Source organism: Melopsittacus undulatus, chromosome 3, assembly GCF_012275295.1.
Source record: "Melopsittacus undulatus isolate bMelUnd1 chromosome 3, bMelUnd1.mat.Z, whole genome shotgun sequence".
Classification (NCBI taxonomy): domain Eukaryota; kingdom Metazoa; phylum Chordata; class Aves; order Psittaciformes; family Psittaculidae; genus Melopsittacus; species Melopsittacus undulatus.
Genome location: NC_047529.1, coordinates 50,745,562 through 50,764,474, shown reverse-complemented (window position 1 = coordinate 50,764,474; position 18,913 = coordinate 50,745,562). Strand labels below are relative to the sequence as shown.

General features: G+C 41.5%; 1 protein-coding gene across 1 annotated transcript in view; it reads left to right on the top strand.

The window, feature by feature from the left end:
• Positions 1 to 9,785: 9,785 nt before the first annotated feature.
• Positions 9,786 to 18,913, top strand: part of UBE2J1 (ubiquitin conjugating enzyme E2 J1) — a 28,044-nt gene continuing 18,916 nt past the window's right edge. Inside the window, exon 1 of the mRNA XM_034060735.1 lies at positions 9,786 to 9,943. Within this exon, the coding sequence (XP_033916626.1) occupies positions 9,913 to 9,943 (31 nt within the window). The 5' untranslated portion in view covers positions 9,786 to 9,912. The remainder of the gene's footprint in view (positions 9,944 to 18,913) is intronic.

The window sequence follows — 18,913 nt, the reverse complement described above, 5'->3', positions numbered from 1 at the left end:
CGTAATGATAGTAGCTGTAATCAAAGAATGCTTCAAAAATACAGAGTTCAAATTCCTTTTCACACTGTCACCACCTGTCATCTTGGGTGAGGACAGCTCTTCTGACCGAACCTTCAGTTAAAGTAACACAAAGCAGTTCTTCAGAGTTCACCACCAAAGCAATGGTGGGTAAAAGCCACCTTCTTATAGCTCTCTGATCCACAGGACTTCACCGAAGGACTGCCATAATTCCTGGCCCACATTTTCGTTCATTTTGTTGAGTCCCACTATCAGGTCACAATCCCTGTCCTTCTGCCTTTACTCCTTCAGGTACCGGTGACTGAGATAAAGAGTATCTACCAGGCTAGACCAGACACTTCTTTTTTTCTTTTATTACTATTTTTTAAATAAAGTATCTCATCATACTGGCTATGATGTGAATCGTAACTAAAGAATGTAGTTTGAGTATATTTGGCCTGAGTTCTGTGTAGTCATGCATGCCCTTGTATTTGCAGACTATTAACTTACTTAACACAATAAAGTTAGCTCTTGTAGTCCCCTTCAGAATTTGGCAGAGACTATGTTGCATAATTTAGTGAAGGTGCCTTTTGCTAACATATAAAATTTCTAATTGGGTATTATCAGAGTAAGCATAATTTAGGTCACTTACATTTCAAATGTGTTTAATTATAACACTGAAAGAACATTAAGAAAGCATTAGTTTTACTGTTTAACTTTGACATTTTCAGTTTAGGTGATGACTCACATGTTTCACTTTTGAGTAGTCATTTTCTAATTGGAACCTCAGATTTCCATATTGTGTCTGAAGTGATTGAGCACTGAGCATGGCATGCAAGGCTGGGTTTTTTTTAGGGAACCTATTCTTTCAAATCTATTGCTTTTTCTTTTAAATTTTATTGAGATTCTAGTTTTTATTTTAAAGGGATGAAATACCACGTATGCTACAAGGGCCAGTTCTGACAAGGCAGAGTTGAGATACCTTTTTTTTAAATTAGAAATTGTAGTCAATTTCCAAACAGTGCAGGATTTCCAAAATACATGATCTGTTGAGTTTCCGTTTTTGTTTATCATCGGGGTTGCCTAGACATGGTAGGCCCCATTATTGAACTAGCCATGTCTCCTTAAAACACTGGTTTAGAATAAACCCAGACTAATGTAGTATCCCATAGATGCTTTAAAGTCAGGTGTTGAATAACTATAAAACATTAGTTCCAACAACTTGCAGTTGAGGAAATCTCTGTAAGTAATTCATTAAGCAGCAGCCCAGAGTACATAATGGGCTCTTTGAAGAGTTAAAATGCATCCTTGAGCATGCACTGGAACGTGGCTATTAAAAACATTAGTGCTGGAACATCTTTCTGAAATTCTGTGCATGGAAGTGTAATCGACAAGAGCAAACTACTCTGATGAAACATAATTCAAATGGATAATTTGAGATTTCATGTTTTCTAATGCAACAAATTTTTTCTCCTCATTAAAACAAAACTTCTGGGTTTTCTTGCATGTGAAATTGCATTCCTGTGATAAAGCTTTATACTAAGGGGGTTCATTCTGTGAAAGTACTGGAGGGATTTTAAAAACATTTTAAAGAACCTATAAACTGCCTCCATTTTTATATGATCATCAGAATAAGTTGCAGAATTAAAGAAAGTAACCCTTAACAGGTCATCATATACAGTAGCAACTATTTGTTTTAATGACATACTGTCCCTGTCAGTTGCAATAGTCATTGCAGAATATTTTTTTCTTAAATTGAGGTTTTTCCATTTTTTGTACTGCATGATATGCATGACATTATTACATAGTGATTTTTGTTGCTGCAGCTTTATATATATCCTGTTTGGTGGGGAAATCAGATCATGAACACCAAAATTTCTTTCTCATATTCTAAATACTTATCTGTGGCCACATATTAATTTGCTCCATTACAGACAAATACATCAACTTCACCCATTTCAGCTGTGTGTAAAATGAGAAATAAGTTTTATTGGGAAATTCTTTGGGCTCTTCTGATACGGTGGCATATGGTTGATAACCCACTTGACTTCCCACTGTATTAATATTTGCTCATGCACAATCTTCAAATGGCTACATTTTAAAAAGACTCTAACAGACTGTTTCTTTTCATTTGTTTTCTCCCTGATACTGTCTGTGTTACCTTTCTCATTTTGCTATCTCTGTATACATGTTTTGTTGTAAACAGGTGAGATATCCAGCCTCCTTGGTTCCTGCCAGCCTATTCTCTTTCGCTTTTAAGCATTGTGAGCTGTGGTCTTGAGCAAAAAGGTACTGAAAAAAATACTGAGTACAAAAATAGCTGACTTGCATAAAATACTTTACATGCATCTAACATCCTTTAAAAGGTGCAACATATTTATGTAATCTTGGTGTGTATGCACACCATAAAATGCGTGTTCCTATTCAAGTTACAGTTCACACTGGCAGTCAGGTTTTAAATAGTTCATCATCTCCGGAACATTTTTTAAAAGAAGAGATTCATTTATATAAATACATCCAGAGGAAAAAGAACTGATTTAATGCAGCAGTCTATCACCATGGCTTTTGGACCAAACATTTTTGATGCGGTGTAAGATTTTCAGGGGGCTAGTCTGAGGAGATACTCTGCTGAATGATTTCCTTAATAATACCAGGAGCTGGTACAAGCAGGAAGGTTGTTTTATTTCAGAATTGGTAAGTACTAGAAGGCAGAGAAAAAAACACTGATGTCCTTGCTTTAAAAACCAAAACAAAAAAGCCCCAAAGAACCAACACAAACACAACAACTAAACAGGCTAAATTGAGAAGGGTTGGGATGAATCACCTCACAGATGAGTGCAAACATGAGAGATGCAATAGAGCAGCCTAGTGTGCAGGCTGGAACATTTCATAGTGTATTCCAAGCTGCTTTCTTTCACAAAATGCAGGCCAAGAGAATATGATGGGTTTATCACAACAGGATGCTTGTATGTAAACTGAACCATGTCCTTCCCCAGCTTTCTGTTATTCCAGGTAACCATCCAACACTTAGGGATGTGGTAATGCTTTCAGACTCCTTTATACCCAATGCTGCAGCTGGAGTTCCATTCCTGATTGGATGGAGTGAAGGGTGTCTGCAATAAAATTAAAACCTTTAACCAGCACTCATACACAGACTAGAAGCCCCACCATCCACTTTGCAGGGGTACTCTTCAAGGGATCTGGCACCTGTGATACAATTCCTCCTTGTTCTGACATTAAGTCAACTATTGATTGCGTTTTTCCTGTTGATGCACATCCCCACCAGTTTTGGGGACTACTTTGATAACAGCCAGAGCCATCTGAACTGTGGGAAACACAATCTGTTTCAACTCCTTTTTCAAAGCAGTATAGAGAGAACAGGAGTGTGACTTCTGGGAAACCCTGCAGAGCCAAATCAAAAGGACTAAGCCAAATCAAAAGGTACCAGCGGCCAATGTCTTTGTCTCTAGGCCCTGCACTGAGAGGTGAAACCATACTCTGCTGTTCTGCAGTGCCCTTTTGAAAGACTGAATCATCTTCTGGCTAGCCAATGGTCTGATCCACAAATTGCTTCTCTTTCAATACTCCCTTCGCAGCTGCTTGAACTTCTTTTGACTGCCAGGATGCCATTCATTATGCTGTCTAGTCTCACATCCCAGATGCTGAATACAAGCTCTGCAGCAGACACACACAAATCAGCTCACCCCACCAGTCCTGTTTTGCTTGTTCAGCACTGTTTCCAGTCCTGTTCCTTTAACAATTTCATTTCATAGTTCAGTTCCACATTTTCTCTCTATAAAGTAGCAGCCGTCATTCCAAATTCTGCAATTCTTCATAAACCCTTTTCATGCAGAAACTTGAGGTTGGCTTTAGGATCTCTTGACAGATCACAAATGCCATTCCTGCTTTCCTCAGTGCACCCTCTCCCATGAAACCTTCTGGCTCCCATGAGCTCAGTGCGTCCTTAAAAGTTCCTCAGGGTGGGAGAAGTTAATTCGTTTCTCCTCTCCCGTCTTTATATTGCTGACACTAAAGTAGTCCCCATAAAATCCAAGCTATAAATCTGTAATATGAATAGTTATGACAACACCAGACTGCACAATCAAGCAGATACATTTAGGAGTGTAAAGTAATAATTTATTGGTTAATAGAGGTAGCTATGACTAACAAGCTACTAGACTAAGCATCAGTGTGTTCACCTTCACCTGCAAAACATCAGGTGAGTCTTCATTGGCTGGTGTCACCAAACTGCCATCTTCTGACTCTCTAGTTTTTCCTTTACGCATTTTATACCTTTTCACATTAGTGTTTTTCTCCTGGACATCATCTTAACAACCTTGCCTCCATCTCTGGTTCTGCCATACCTTGCCTGGCTCTGCTGTGCAGCCCTTTCTCATGGTGTACTGATGCCCTGAGTGCTTAACCAAGGCTACGGGGCTGGACCCTACCAGGGCTAGTCTGTGGGCCCCAAGCAGCTGAAATTGTAGAGGGAGGTGACCTGCTAGCAGACAGTGGAGTCGGACCAATACAGTCAGATGAAGCCCAGACAGCAATGAAGTTTGCCATAGGGTAGACAGGTCAGCAGAGCCACTCGCAGGGTTCTCTTCAAGTGCTGTGATTAGTTTAGTCCAGTTGCCCACATGGATCACTTATATCACTGAAGGTGCTATAGGCACTCCACTTGGCTTTCAGCTACTGCTTTGTTCATAACAGCATCAGTATTCAATCTTAAGGTCGTTTCCAACCCTAACCATTCTATGATTCTCTATCATACCTTTCTGCTCCACATGGATGTGTTCCTTACCTTAGGATACCTCATATGGCATCAGATGTTTATGTGTGTGCACGTGAATCAAGCCCTAGATTTCCACTAACCATCTGAGAAACTCCTGGGTGTCCCAGATATCCACAGGGGACTGGCAGAGACAACTAGTAACTCAGTATATCTTGGTTAATGACACAGTAAGCTTTAATCATCCTTACACCAATTGTAAAAGACTTTTTGAGGAGCTTTAAATTAAGAGCCTGCTCATAAATCCTTTATTCCCATTGCTGAGTCAGTATGGGCTATATGCAATCACCTGTACAAAAGCAGGTACATGCCAAGTTCACATTAGAGTTCTGAGTGACATTTTTGGAATGTATGGAGTGGAAATCCTGCTTGATGGCAGTCCAACAGACATAATCCTGACTCCTTTCCCTCTGGTTTTCTTGTAATTGTGAAGGCAGATGCTCCCACCCCAGAAGGAAGCTTATGGGAGTAAGTTGAAGTGAAGGGGCATGGGCAGCGACTGACGTTAAGCAAAAAATGCTGAGCAGAAAATCTGGGGCTAAAAGAGAGGAGTATGAAAAAGTGGCTGCATGAGTCAAAGGCCATGCCTGGTATTTTCTCCTTAAAGACTGGCACAAGATTTAATCAGAATAGTTCAAAACGATCCTCCAACTATCCACCACTCTTTGCAATTTGTGTGGTAAAGAATATGCACCAGAGAAAAAGCATGCCTTTATGTGTAGTAGCTAAAGATAGAGTAACTAGATCAGGGAAGTCCAGAGTCACAAACAGCTGTCACTTAGACAGCTGCGTCAGCTCTGACTTGCACCTTTGGACGTTTCTTCTGAACCAGGAACCATCTGAACCATTACAGCAATGATGCCAGAGGGATGTGAGTCAAGTGACTGGTGTGACTTCTCGCATTCTTCAGGGGTATAAAAAAGGTGAAAAGTAAGTACCTTCATTTTGACTTCACATAATATGGAGTGCTGCAAGATGTCCCACATTCTGCACTGATGGTCCAGATCAGGCACTCCCTTGGGCAGCTACAGCAGTCAGGAAACTTCTTCTGTCATTCTCTTTCTTCCATTTCTGAAACAGCACTAATTAAAAGTCAGCTGGCAAAGCCACCCGTTTTGTGAGACGGCTGCTTTAGAACTAAGCTTGAAGAAAAGGCAGTAATTGCTTTCCTGAGAAGCACCACGCATCTGTGCAATTGCTGTAGGGCATTGGTTACACAATGCCACGCTTGTTTTTATTGGTGAGGAGGAGGTGTGCTTGTTGAATCCAGATTTACCAGGTCTGAATTCACATAAAGGATTTTAAAAGCTGAGACTGTATTAGTCACCAATGAGCACAATAATGATTTCTCTTCCAAGTGAGTCATATCTGTTACCACTGACAATATAGGCATATTAATATTAGATTCTTTAATTCCATTAGTTTAATTCTGCAGCCAAACTGTCTGTATTGAAAGGGTAGCATTGTAAATGAAGCAATCCACTCTACATTTTGTGAACTGGTGAAAGCAGGGTGTGAATGCTTTGTACAAAGAACTATTGTATTTTCATGAGCTTTTGTGATCTAAAGCCTTCTCTAGTAGAAAGTATTTGTAGCTGAGTTTATGAGACAGCTTATAAAGCACACAAACCCCACTCTGAAATGACTAGGAAATGACTGACACAATTATATGCCTTGCACAGATAAATACACAATAGTTCAATGTCGCATTACCAATTTAATTCCTTGAGATCTGCAAGAATATACACACTGATATGTCAGACCCAAGTGCAAAAACTGAACCCATGTGCCACGGTTGTCCTGCCTCTAAGAGAAACGGGAAGTTTCTGCAGTAACTCCCTCTTTGGGGGCTCCTGCTGGAAGCTTCTTGGTGTCCATCCCCCCCAATTGCCTGCTTGAACTCCCATTCCAGTTCCTACCTGCTGAGTTTCCCTCTTGGACCTTTAAAGTTAGCTCATCCAGAGTCCTTCTGTAAAAATAAGAGGCTCTATCAACTGAAACATTTGTTTTAAACTGAGGGGAAATGCATGATGCATTTGTATCAGATAGAGTGAGCTATATATATCATATATATATCAGCTATACATGCATATGAAAATACCTAACTAGGCCAGTGTAGAACACAGATGACTGAGCCCTTTGCAACTAACAGAAATTGAGGAACTTTTAAAGCATGACTTGGTGGACCTACAGCTAACATCTATTCCAGGCAAGATGAACTCTGCTGTAAAAGCTCCTGGTCCTCTCCATTAGCTATAAAGTGAGCCTCTCATAACCAGCTCAGAAATTTATATCCATAGTTTACAATTGTCTATGGAATTCTGCCCATATGTTTACTCCCATTTGGCTTTTTTTCACAGTAGAAATGGACACAATTGAAGAATTATGCATTTTATCAAACCTTATGATTGAAATTAATCTTGTAACACTATTTGCAGCAGAGGGGCCTATATGTTCCCTTGCTCTGAAGCTAAGTGGCTGTATCAGAGTCTCTGTTTTCATCCAAAAGAAAAAAAGTCATTATACCACATCTGCAAAAAAGAACTAGAAACATGAGCAAAAACATCCTCTAGGAAAATAGACATTAAAAAAATAGAAATTATTAGTGATTTTTTTTTGGTCAAATTGAATCCTTACTTCAATGTAAAACATTTAAAAAATTAAATCTTTTGTGCCTTTAAAAAGCCACACAAGTTTTAATATTTTGTGTAGTCAAAACTAGTGATTCTTTGCTGTCCTGCAGCCAAGCTGGTGAAGTTCTACAAGCTCTTTCTGCAAGGATTCAGTGTGGTGTTAAATGAGTAAATCTTTGTTGCAGCAGTTTCAGTTTCTATATGCTTCAGCTGAGCATGTTTATTTTTTCACCAAGTTAGATCATATGACAGGATACACAAGCTACATGAAGTGCTGCCAGCATGCATGATTTGACTGCAATTTTGCTGCTTTATTTGGCATTTGATTTAAAACCCCCCCACGGTCTAGCACAAAATGGCTTCTTCATGCAAAATCCTAAACCAAAACGCATATGAAAACACAAATCCAAAGGGCATTTCTGATCACAAGCATGAAGATGAGGCAGGCTGCTGCTCCGGACTAGCAACACTGACTATGGGAGAGCCCTGGAGTGCCTGCTCCTTGTCTGCTAACAGGCAGGGCTGGGAATTAATCCTGATTTCTGCCTCTATACTGACTACCTCACAGGAATTGATGGTTCACCTGTCAGCATTCACCTCCTGCACTCTGGCTCTGAACTAACAATACATGATAATGAAAGCGGCCTTGTATTGCTAGCTCTGCACAAGTCCACCAGGCGATGGCCCCAGCACACAGCCAGGCCACAGTGTAGCTTACTTAAATGGGGGAAATGTGTACCTCCGTCCTACCAGTGAATTTCTGTTACTTACACCTTAAGTCTCTTCAGCTTATTTTCAGCAGTGCTCAGCTGTCCTGTGGGTGCAGTGACTGAGTTATTTCTTTTTTTAACAAAAAGCCCAAGTTTCATGTTAACTGCAGGTGCTTCCTCCTTGCAATATACAAAGTGACATTCTAAGCGCAGCCAGGGTCAAAGGCCAGAGCCCAGAAGGGAATGCTGAACTCCACATTATTCTTAACTAGTTCACGGTAACTATCACTTCTCAATTCATGCCATTATTCACATTATAATAACACTTTAAAACTCATCTTCTATCAAAATAGATCCCAGAACTTTTTACATGGAAGCCCAGATTTCCAAATGCAAAATATTGCTCTCCCACTTTGGGCCAGGGCAAGGTCTAGTCACAGGTGGTCCCAGAGCCCTTCTCCTGCTGCACAGCACAATGGCTCTGGCACGCAAGGAAAGATGGGACATAGTTCCTAAGAATGACCAACATCCTTGCAAACATCACACAATTGCCTTCACCTCACCATCTCAAGCAGTCAGATCAGCCCTTGTTGGCCAGATATGCTGGAACACCATCAAGAATCGTTTGGCCATTAAAGGTACCCTGGGGTGCTTTTGGGGTAAGAGGGAACCCTAATGTCTGATGCCACCCCTTCCCTTCTACTATATGCATTATGCTTTACATTATTTGTAGTGCTGTGTCCTGTAAGGAGGAAGATCTCTTTCCCCCTTTGAAAATTCAGCTCCTTGTTAAGGTGGAGTAAAGTTGCTTTATTTATTTCTGTTACCACAGCACCACTGTGCAACAGAACAGGAAAGGGAAGAGCAATGCCTTGTTGTGCAGTTCTGGTAACACAGAGAGGTGAAAAAAATGTCTGGTTTTGTTTACAACTGTTCTCCACTGCTGGTCAGTCAAAGAAGGAAAAGAGAACTGAGACAGCAAAGCATGAAAAAAAATATTTCTTAAAAATGAACAGCAACAATGCAAAAGTAACTTAGCTGAAATAAAAAATCTAGAGACAAGAATTAGTGAGGTAGAGACAAGAGTTTCAAGCTTATGTTGTTGAAGACAATATAAAAGCTCTCTGATTCTTATTTACAGCTTGTACTGAATCCAAAGCAAACAGACTGTGGAGATTATGACCACTATAATTTACGTATTTCCCTAAGTACGAATTCTTAAAAGGACTATCCCAAGCACAGCGTGGCGGTAACTAGGTGGCAAAGAAACCAGAGCTGTAGCTACAAACATTCCCCTGACACTGTGGGATGGGAAAGGTTGCCCCTGGGGCCGCTATTCTGCTGTGGGGCCCGAGTGTTGCCTACTGCTGCTGGAAACTGGCTGCTTCCTCCCCGCTACGACACTGACGGTCGGGCGCCCTGTGCAGCCTAACCTCTGCAGCACAGCCATACGGCACCACGCCACCTGCCCTGCCCTGCCCTGCCCTGCCCTGCCGGGCGGGCCGCCCGCGCCCGGCTGCACTGCCAGCGCCCACCCCCGGTGCGGGGCGGGACAACGAGGCCCAGGGGCGGTGCCGGCGCGGCAGGTGCCTCCCTCCGCGGTCACAGAGGGGCCGCTGGCGCCGCTGCCACGTCAGGGGAGTTTCCCGAGGCGGGTTGGGTTGGGTTGGGCTGGGCTGGGCCGGGCCGGGCCCGGCCTTTCTCCTCCTCTATCCCGTGCCCCGGCCCCCGCTGCTGGAGACGCTGCGGAAGGAGCGAGCGACTGGTGGTGCCCGCTGCCATGGAGGCCCGGTACAACCTCAAGAGCCCGGGTAGGAGACGCGGCAGGCCCCGAAGGGAGCTAGGGAGGCCGCGGCCGGGCGGGGCTGCGTGGCTGCAGGCTGTCGAGGCCTCCGCCATTCGCGGCGGGCGGTGTGTCCGCCCCGGGGCCGCTGTTGCTCGCCGGGGGGCGGCAGTCGCTTCCCGTGGCGCGGGGGGATAGGTGCCTCACCCGGACCGGGGCGGCGGTGCCGAGGAAGGATAGGGCCCTGGGCCGCTGTGATGGCCGTGCGGAGGTGGAGGCGCTCAGGCGGCTGGGTCGCTTCTGCTTCGCAGTGTGATGGCATTGGAAAGTCCCTCTGAGCTCTAATTCGGTTTAGAATGCTCAAGCTGCGTGCTTTGTGTGTGTGTGTACGTGTGGTCACTCTTTCCTGCTGGTTTGTGGAAGCAGAACCTTTGAACTTGTACTCTGTTCTCCTGGGCATTGCCTCATTTCTAACTAGGTGCTTGTGAGAGGACAGATTGCCAACGATTGCTTAGTCTGTGCTCTGTAAGTTTACTTTGCGTCAGTGTTACTGTACACACCGTATTTACATGTATGTGTGTGTATGGGGTTCAGTGTTCATTGGTTTAGTGTGAGGTGTCCCTGTCAATGGCAGGGGGGTTGGAGCTAGGTGATCTTAAGGTTCTTTCCAACCCTAACTATTCCATGGTTCTAAGATTTATACCTTATAACTCCTAGACTCTCTGTTGAATCCTTGAAGTCAGAGGAATGCCTCAAAATGTGGCAGACGTCTTGAGAAACGGTGCTGGAAGGGAAGGGTTTGCTTCCTGGGAAGAGAAACTGAGGATGGGTTGGGTTTGTCCCATACAGCTGTGTTGGAGCCATGGCCCCTCACCAGCTGTGCAGGGCTTCACCTCCTGCAAGCTGTGTGCTGTCATGCTGAAGGAAAACCCTTTTCCATAGCTTGTAAAGGGTCAGTTGGGTTTGCGTGGTGGCTCCTGACTTGCCCCTGCTTTCCCCCAGTCCAGCTTTGTGCAGTAGGTATTGACTTCTTCATATTGCTATGTTGAATACTGACTTTTATTCTTTAATCATGCTGCCCTATTACTAGTATGGGCGGTAGGGAGAAACTGAGTGTTAAGATGACTTGTACCTTACAAATGTAAATGACAGGCTTATTTACAAAATATGCCTCCTGGATGATGTATCTATTGCTAAATTATGTCCCCTGCCCTCACACCCATGTTGCATAACTGAAAGTTAAGAAGGATCACAAAGCAAATGATGTACTTGTATATTGTTTAATGTATTAGAAAGGAAGCTTTTTTTTGTTGGGGGTTTTTGTTTGTTTTAGGGTGTGTCACGTGTGAATTCATAAGGCCACAGGAACATGCTCACTAAGTGTGGATTGCCATGTCATTGGAAAGAGTGGTGGTGTGCTCTATGACACGCTTCCTGATTGGAGAGGGTAAATAGTTGTGGTTTAATTTAGAAATGTTCTGCCCCTCTGTTATTTCTAGTCCACCTTGTTTTAAAGAGAAGATTACCTTTACTGGAATTGGTTGTCAGCACCTCTGCTGTTCTATAGCAAAGTGAACCATACTTGGCGGAGATGAATGATTCATACAGTGGGTCAGTATCGTTTCCCCAAATTAAACATGCCCTATAGCATATTAATGTATTGAATTATTTATTTCCATATAGATGCTGAAAATCTATAAATTATTTAAATCACTTTTAAAGTCTATAATGTGATTTAAAGCACTCATGTCAATACTCAATATGCATGAAATTTCTCATTAAAAGAAGATGGGCAGGGAGGTGTTGAATAAATATCAGAAAAGATTTAAAGTAAATAGTTTCTTCAGCAGTTGTTGTCCACAGAAATGAGTTGGCTGTAATGATGTATAGGCATTGCTTTTAGTGCAGCACTTTTCTTGCTACCCAGGTAGATAAGGATATGCAATTACTTCATATTTTTGTGTCTGTTTTACAAATTCTTACCCTACATATTACACGTGCAATTTAATGATGGTATCTGTCTTACACTTGCCACTCAGCTGAAGGCATATGGTGGAAATATCGATCATTCTGATATTAAGGTGATCTGAATTGATGTACATGCACCGAAATGCATAAAGCCAAACCCACACCATGTTTCCTATTTCAAATGGTTGTGTCGTCTGCAGACTGAAGGGGTTTTTTTCGTAACTGAGCTCTCTAAAGGCTTTAGAACTTAGATCCTGGTGAGCTTTAGGGATTTGGAACATGCTATCTCGAGACAGTGAAAAAAGTAATTGTTTCGTACATGCGCAAGAAGCTTCTCCTGTTCACATCTGATTTTTGGACTTGAGCAAACTCTGTTTGCAGATGATGACTTTTTGCCTACACAGCAGAATGAGCAAATACTACTTTCAGTTTTAGTATAAGGTATTTTAATGATTATACTAGTCTTTACCATAGAGGAAAACACGTTTTAAATTGGAAAACCTTGTTAAAAGAAACCTGTGGTTTTATTGATCTTCCTTTCAAGCCAGATTCTGTTGTAGAGCAGTGACAGGAGCTGAAGTTTTTCTGCGGTTATACATGGCTACATGGATCCCTCTTAATGTGAGTAGGCGTGCTATGCCAGATTGATGAGGATCAGTTAAGCTCTCTAGTGCCTTTCTTTCTGTGTGCTTTCAGATAGACCACATAAAGAGCAGTGTTGCTACACAGCTTTCTTCTGCTCTAATAGCTCCTGGTTACTATATTCATCATCTTCCTTGTTCCATTTTCTTCAGCTGATGTTAGTTCAAACAAGCATATCTGAAAGATGGAAACTCTCCACAAGGTGAAACAAGTTGTTCCCCTGCACGCTATGTCTCTGTTGATGGGAAGCAACACAGCTGGTGTCCTTAGCAGGTCTCAGTTTACTGTAGGTACACGTCCTCACCAGTGCAAGTCTGGGCTTGGCGAAGGTGGTGTGCTAAGCTGCTGCTTGGCTCTATCAGTTACCCTCTGTGAGAGCAAGAAGGTGTAGTGGCATTCACCTGAAGCTGTCTCCTCACACCATCTGTCAATATGTCTTTATTTCTTCTCCAAAAGACGATTAATTTAGGAAGGGAAGAAATTTTCAAACTCTACTCTTCATGCTTCTTTGCATTGCTTCAGTAAGGCAAAGCCTTTTAAGATGTTGCTTCATATTTTTATTTGTATTTTTGGCACTTGTAAAAGGGCAAGCTATTTTCTGGTTTAGGATTTCAAAATGGATTAGTCAATGTATATCAGCCTGCTACCTACCATATGGCTGATAAACCTCTCCTGTCAAAGCTTGGCTGACTGTCCTGGGTTCAGCAGTAGCAGTCATTTTTTCTCCTTCATGGTAGCTGGTGCAGTGCTGTGTTTTGACATTCGGGCTGGGAACGGTTTCTGATAGCAAGTATGTTTTGAGTTACTGCTCAAATGTTTGGTTTGTCCAAGGCCGTTTCTGAGCTCATGCTCTGCCAGGAAGGAGGGGAGACTGTGAGGAAGCAGAGACAGGACACCTGACCCAGGCTAGGCAAAGAGGTATTCCATACCATAGCACGTCATACCCAGGATGTAACTGAGAGTTACCTGGAAGAACTAGGGCTCTGGGGGTTGGAGGAGGTATCAGTCGGTGCTCGGTCAGGCAGGGCGGGGTGAGTTACGGGTTGGTGGTTGGTGAGGTGTTGTATTCTCTTCACTTGTTATTTCCTTTATCTTTATTATTATTATTAGTAGTAGCAGTAGTGATTTATGTATTATGCCTTAGTTATTAAACTGTTCTTATCTCAACCTGTGGGGGCTACATTCATTGGATTCTCCTTCCTAACTCTCTGGGAGTTGGGGGAGCGAGGGGGGGAGGAGGGTGAGTCAACTAGCTGTGCGATTTGGGTTTAAACCAAGACACTGACTAAAGCACAGCCTTCATCCTCTTCATGCTTCAGGAACAACCCTATTTTCTGAAACTTATAAGAGTGCTATTTGGAATAATCTCTTTACTTTTTTTCCTAAGAGTTGTGACCCATAGCCTGCTGCAAGGTCAGCCACCATATCTCGTAGTCAGTTTTGTAGAAACAATCTTTCCCTTTCAGGTAGGAAGTTATGGTTACTGAAAAACTCTGAACAGCCACTTAGAGTGACTCATGTAGAACCTATGAACAACAGTGTTGTTTTATTTTAGTTTCAACAGGGTTTTTATTTTGTTTTCAGCTGACCTCCTCACCTAGAATTAGACTAGTGAGGGCACTGGAGGTCTGGGGAGAGTATGTGGAGAGAGGCATGGTGTGCATGCCCTCCATTTGCTGCCCAGGAACAGGGCTTTTGGTTTCTGACTGATAATGTGCTCAGATTGTGATCCTCTTAGCTGCCATCTTCAGGACAATTACTTCCTTTTCAACAAACTATATTTTCTTCTCCACTCCATACAAGTAAGAAGTACTTGTTGTCAACAACCATGCATCAGTTCTTTGTTGTTAAAAAATGGTTAGTAGGAAATAACCAGTAGGTACTGTGCTGCTTAGTACTTTCCAGGTGTGAAATATAGATTTTGTAAAAATGAAAAGTTGAGTGGATGTTAAAAATTAATTAAGGATGAAGACATAGTTACATGCTGGTGCATTCAACAAGTACTTTACATTTCTTTTATCTCCCTTTCTGTTGACTGAACAGTTGTTTTGAATTGTAACTACAGAACAGTACCGTACTTCCTGCTGCTCTGAGGGAAGTGAGGATTAAAGTCCTGTCATTTCTGAAAGAGAATGGACTAATAAAAATTTGATTGTTTACAGTCGTGAAAACTTTATGTAAGTACAGGAGGCTTGTGGGTCTTGCAAAAGGATAACATGATGCTGTTAAGATGCAAAGCAGCTATTCAGGAGGCTTGTGGGGCTTGGGAAAGGCCCTTGGCCATGTCAAAGGAACTATCAAACCAAATTTTAAAATAAAAGCAATTTTGGAACCCACGGTTGGCCCAGGCGGTTGTGCAGTCCTGTCATCGTGCACTTCAGTTTTGTAGGAGCAAGTGCTTTGTCTTGTTACATGTGATCAGCATAAAATGGGAACATGACTAGTGGAAGACATCACAGAAGCAGCGAGTGATGAGGAACTTAATTGTTTCAGTTTGCGTTTAGTTAGAAAAGTAATTCACTTAGTATGGAGAAACAGGGTTCTACAGATTGTGGTATTTGGAATAATGAAACTATGATAGAGATTACTCTAAAATGATGATGCTTGATCACCCAGAAATGAAGTTTTAACTTTTTGTTTTGCCCATTCCTCTAGTGCTGGAGGATGTAGGTTTGATAACGGTGGTCAGTAGCAGTGTGGGAAGGATCAGCAGTGTTACAGGTTTCTTCTGCTACTGGCTTCCTCATTCCAGAAGACTGAAAAATCTGGAAATTTTCGCATGGTCTGTTAAAAGGATATCTGTTTCTACATATCCCTGTTGCTGAATTGTCATGGCACTGTCCCGTCATAGGCTGAGCAGTAAGGAATGCTTTGTAAAAGAGCTTTAAAGAAACAGAATATGTAGTATGTTCTCCTCATTAGTGGTTTAAGGGCTTGCCAAACTGACAGTTTCATCTCGCTTCAGGGATTTTATTTTGGATGGATGTGACTAGGACATGTTGTTCTGAAGGATCAGGTATCATTGCATAATGAAACTTTAAATGTGGTCATGATTAAAGATTAAGTGGCTGTAAACTGCTGTGCAAAATTTTATGAAAGTACAGGGGGTTGGAACTAGATAACCTTAAGGTCCTTTCCAACCATAACTATTCTATAATTCTGTATTTTTGTGAAATGGCGTACAAAAATATATACAGGAACTCAGTAATCTATGTAAAGACATATGTGACCTTAAGAAAGGCAGGGCAAAATGAATAAACATGAAGAATGCAGAGGTAGAGGAGAAGAGCATTAGTAATGTGGACCTCACTTGAAAGTTTGGTAATGTAGTTTTATTTCTGGAGTAGGTACCATTTGATACTCTATTCTGCTAAAGGATTCCAATTTAGATTTCAGGGTACTTTTGGCTGAACCCCCTCCTATGACTCTTTGCTTTAAATGTTTTGAATGCTTTAGTGACCACATCACTTAAAGGGAGTTGTTTGTTTTTTTTTTACTTAAAATGTCAAAGCTCATCAGTGTTGTCGTACAAGAAATCATATGTACTTTACACGTAAGTGAATCCTGACTTATTTTAAATTGCATGATCCAGTCTTTGTGAAGTTGAACTGCTGCCTGCCTGTGATTCACTGTTACGTGAAATTTAGGGATTTTATTTTGAATGCAAATACAGGCACTTTGATGGAATGAGTTCCCAAGTGCTTTGGGCTGCTGCAAGGGCTGGTTGTGGTGGTGGTTCAGCAGGTGACACTGTGAGCTCAGTGAGTTACACCCACCGTGGGTCAGAGACTCTTGGCTCAGTGGTCGGGTATTGAGCAGAGGGGGAAATCTCAAAGCCAGCTGGATTTAAAAAAGACTTTCCCAAAGTGTCATCCATGACACATGTGTCATCTAATTGAAGGGCCTTGATGCTCAATTCAAGTTGATTGTGTGGTTTCAAACTTTTTATTTTTCTAATATTATCTTTTTCCAAGTTGTACAAAGTAGCATTATTAATAGACAAACACATAATGAATTTGACTGGTATTTTACTAATAGCCTAAGTGGGCAGAGTAGTTATAAACCCCTTTATCCCAGAGAAACTTTGCAAGAGTTTCACTGATTCATGGAAAACCCGGATTTGATAAGTAAACTGTATCCTTACCTATGCTGTTTTGGTCAGCCATGGGGACAAAATGACTTTTTTTTTTCTGTATTTCTCCTGAGTAGACCTCTAAATTGTACTTAACTAGAGAAAAAAAAATAGCAGCCATTAAAAAAAACAAAAAGGCAGAAAGAATTTGCTGAAACAGTAAAAGTTGGCAGGTTGTTTTATTCTCTTTTTTTTTTTTCACAGATCAGATAAGCCAGCTTGAAAGGTTAGGAGGTTTCCAGCTTTATGCCAGCTGTTTTGGGCTCCTTTGTTTATTATGTCCTTTTTCAAACAGAAGAGCTGCAAATTGGTAGAGTGGAATGGTTGGTATCCATTTGAGGAAAATGCTGTCATGCACAACCATATCACTTAAACATAAATTTGTTTCACTGCAGTCATCTTTGTGTACACAAAATGCGGTTTCTTCATGTGTTGAAGTACTAAGGGCTGAGCCTTGCTGAACTGAGACCTCCTAACTTGGGTTTGATTAGTGTCACCCACCTCACCTCTACCCGTGTTATCCAAGCAAAGCAGTTGTGCTGAACAGGAATTTCAAGATAGCTTAAAGTAAACTTTAATAAGAAGTACGATTTGACCAGGGAACAATTTTTGAAAGAAATGAATCTAAAAACCATACATGCATACATTACACAAATTTTGCTCATTAATTGTTGTGCCACCACCGCTCAATCCTTAGGGAAGCTGGTGGCTTTAAAACTGATTCTCAGAATTTTAACAACACATTTTACTTTTCAGAAGAATTCAGTCAGTTTGGTGTAATATAAGAGCCAGATTGTCAGGCAGATCCTCTGACCCATAGCACCTGTTCTTGCTTTTGTTCCCCAGAGCAGTGGAGAGATCCTTCGCCTCCTTCCAGGACAGAAACTTTGCTCTTTAGAGTCAGCCCAGAAAGTGAATTTCCTCACATGTAATTTCAATGAACATTATGATAAATTGTTGCCTGTGAGTGTACCTGTGAAAGCATGGTTATTTTTCATGCTGTCATGCCACATAAAAAAGTACCTTGATTATCTTGTCTCTAAAACCTGGCTTTGAAAAATAGAATGTCTTGGTTTGAAATGTGTTTTGTCTGAATTAGTGATACTTTCTGACTATTGACAATTCATAATTCTTCATTTTGAATAGACCCAAACCAGTCTTATTTGTCAGAATTGCCATTGCTAAATGTTTGCTCAGATGACTCAGTGTGATTTTAAGTGGGTTGAAATACCATATTTTGCATCAAAGTTCTTTTTAATGAAGTTTAGAAAAGAATGTCATGTACTTGTTGCAGGCAGACTTTGTGAATTATGGTGGGTTTGGCTTGTTTTTTATTCTGTTGCAGCTTTCACTAGCCAAAGAAGGGGCTGTGTTAATGAATGCTGCAGCTATGCTTAAAGAAGGAACAGTTTAATGATCTCTTCACTGGATCACACATTCTCAGAATGAACTTTTATTGGTTCAGACTGTTCTTTGCATCCTCTCAGTTGACATTCTGGGGTGTGGAAATAGAATCATAGAATGGTTTGAGTTGGAAGGGACCTTAAAGCTCATCCAGTTCCAGCCCTTCTGCCGTGAGCAGGAACACCTCACACCAGACCAGGTTGCTCAAAGCCCCATCCAACCTGGCCTTGAACGCTGCCAGGGATGGGGCAGCCACAGCTTCTCTGGGCAACCTGTGCCAATGCCTCACCACCCTCATAGTGACAAATTTCTTCCTAATGTCCAGTCTAAACCTACCTGCTTTCTGTTTAAAACCATTTCTCCATGTCCTGTCACTACAGACTGTGGTAAAAAGTCTCTCTTCTGTCTTAGAAGTCCCTCTTAAGTATTGAAAGACCCCAGTCAAGTCTCTCTGGAGCCTCCTATTCAGGCTGAACAACTGTACCTCTCAGCCTTTCTTCATAGACTTGTGCTTCTAAGATACCCTAGGTTGCTTAATACTAAAAACTTCTTACAAGCATGTTATTTCTATCACACTAAAGCTAAATTATATATTTTGCTGTATTTCATGCTCTGAGAGTGGAATAATGTTTTATATTCTTTCAGCATTTTATGCTGGCTTAAGATAGCTATAGTCTGGCTTCTCGATAATAAACTAATGCTATGAAAAAATACATACAATATCACTGTCAATTAAATACAAAAATATGTGACAAAAATATATACTTTAAACTGCTTCCATTTAAAATTCTACTTGACAGGAGCCCACTTGCTGGTTGTCCCCACCTGTCTGCTCTTACTTCTCAGTGCAAA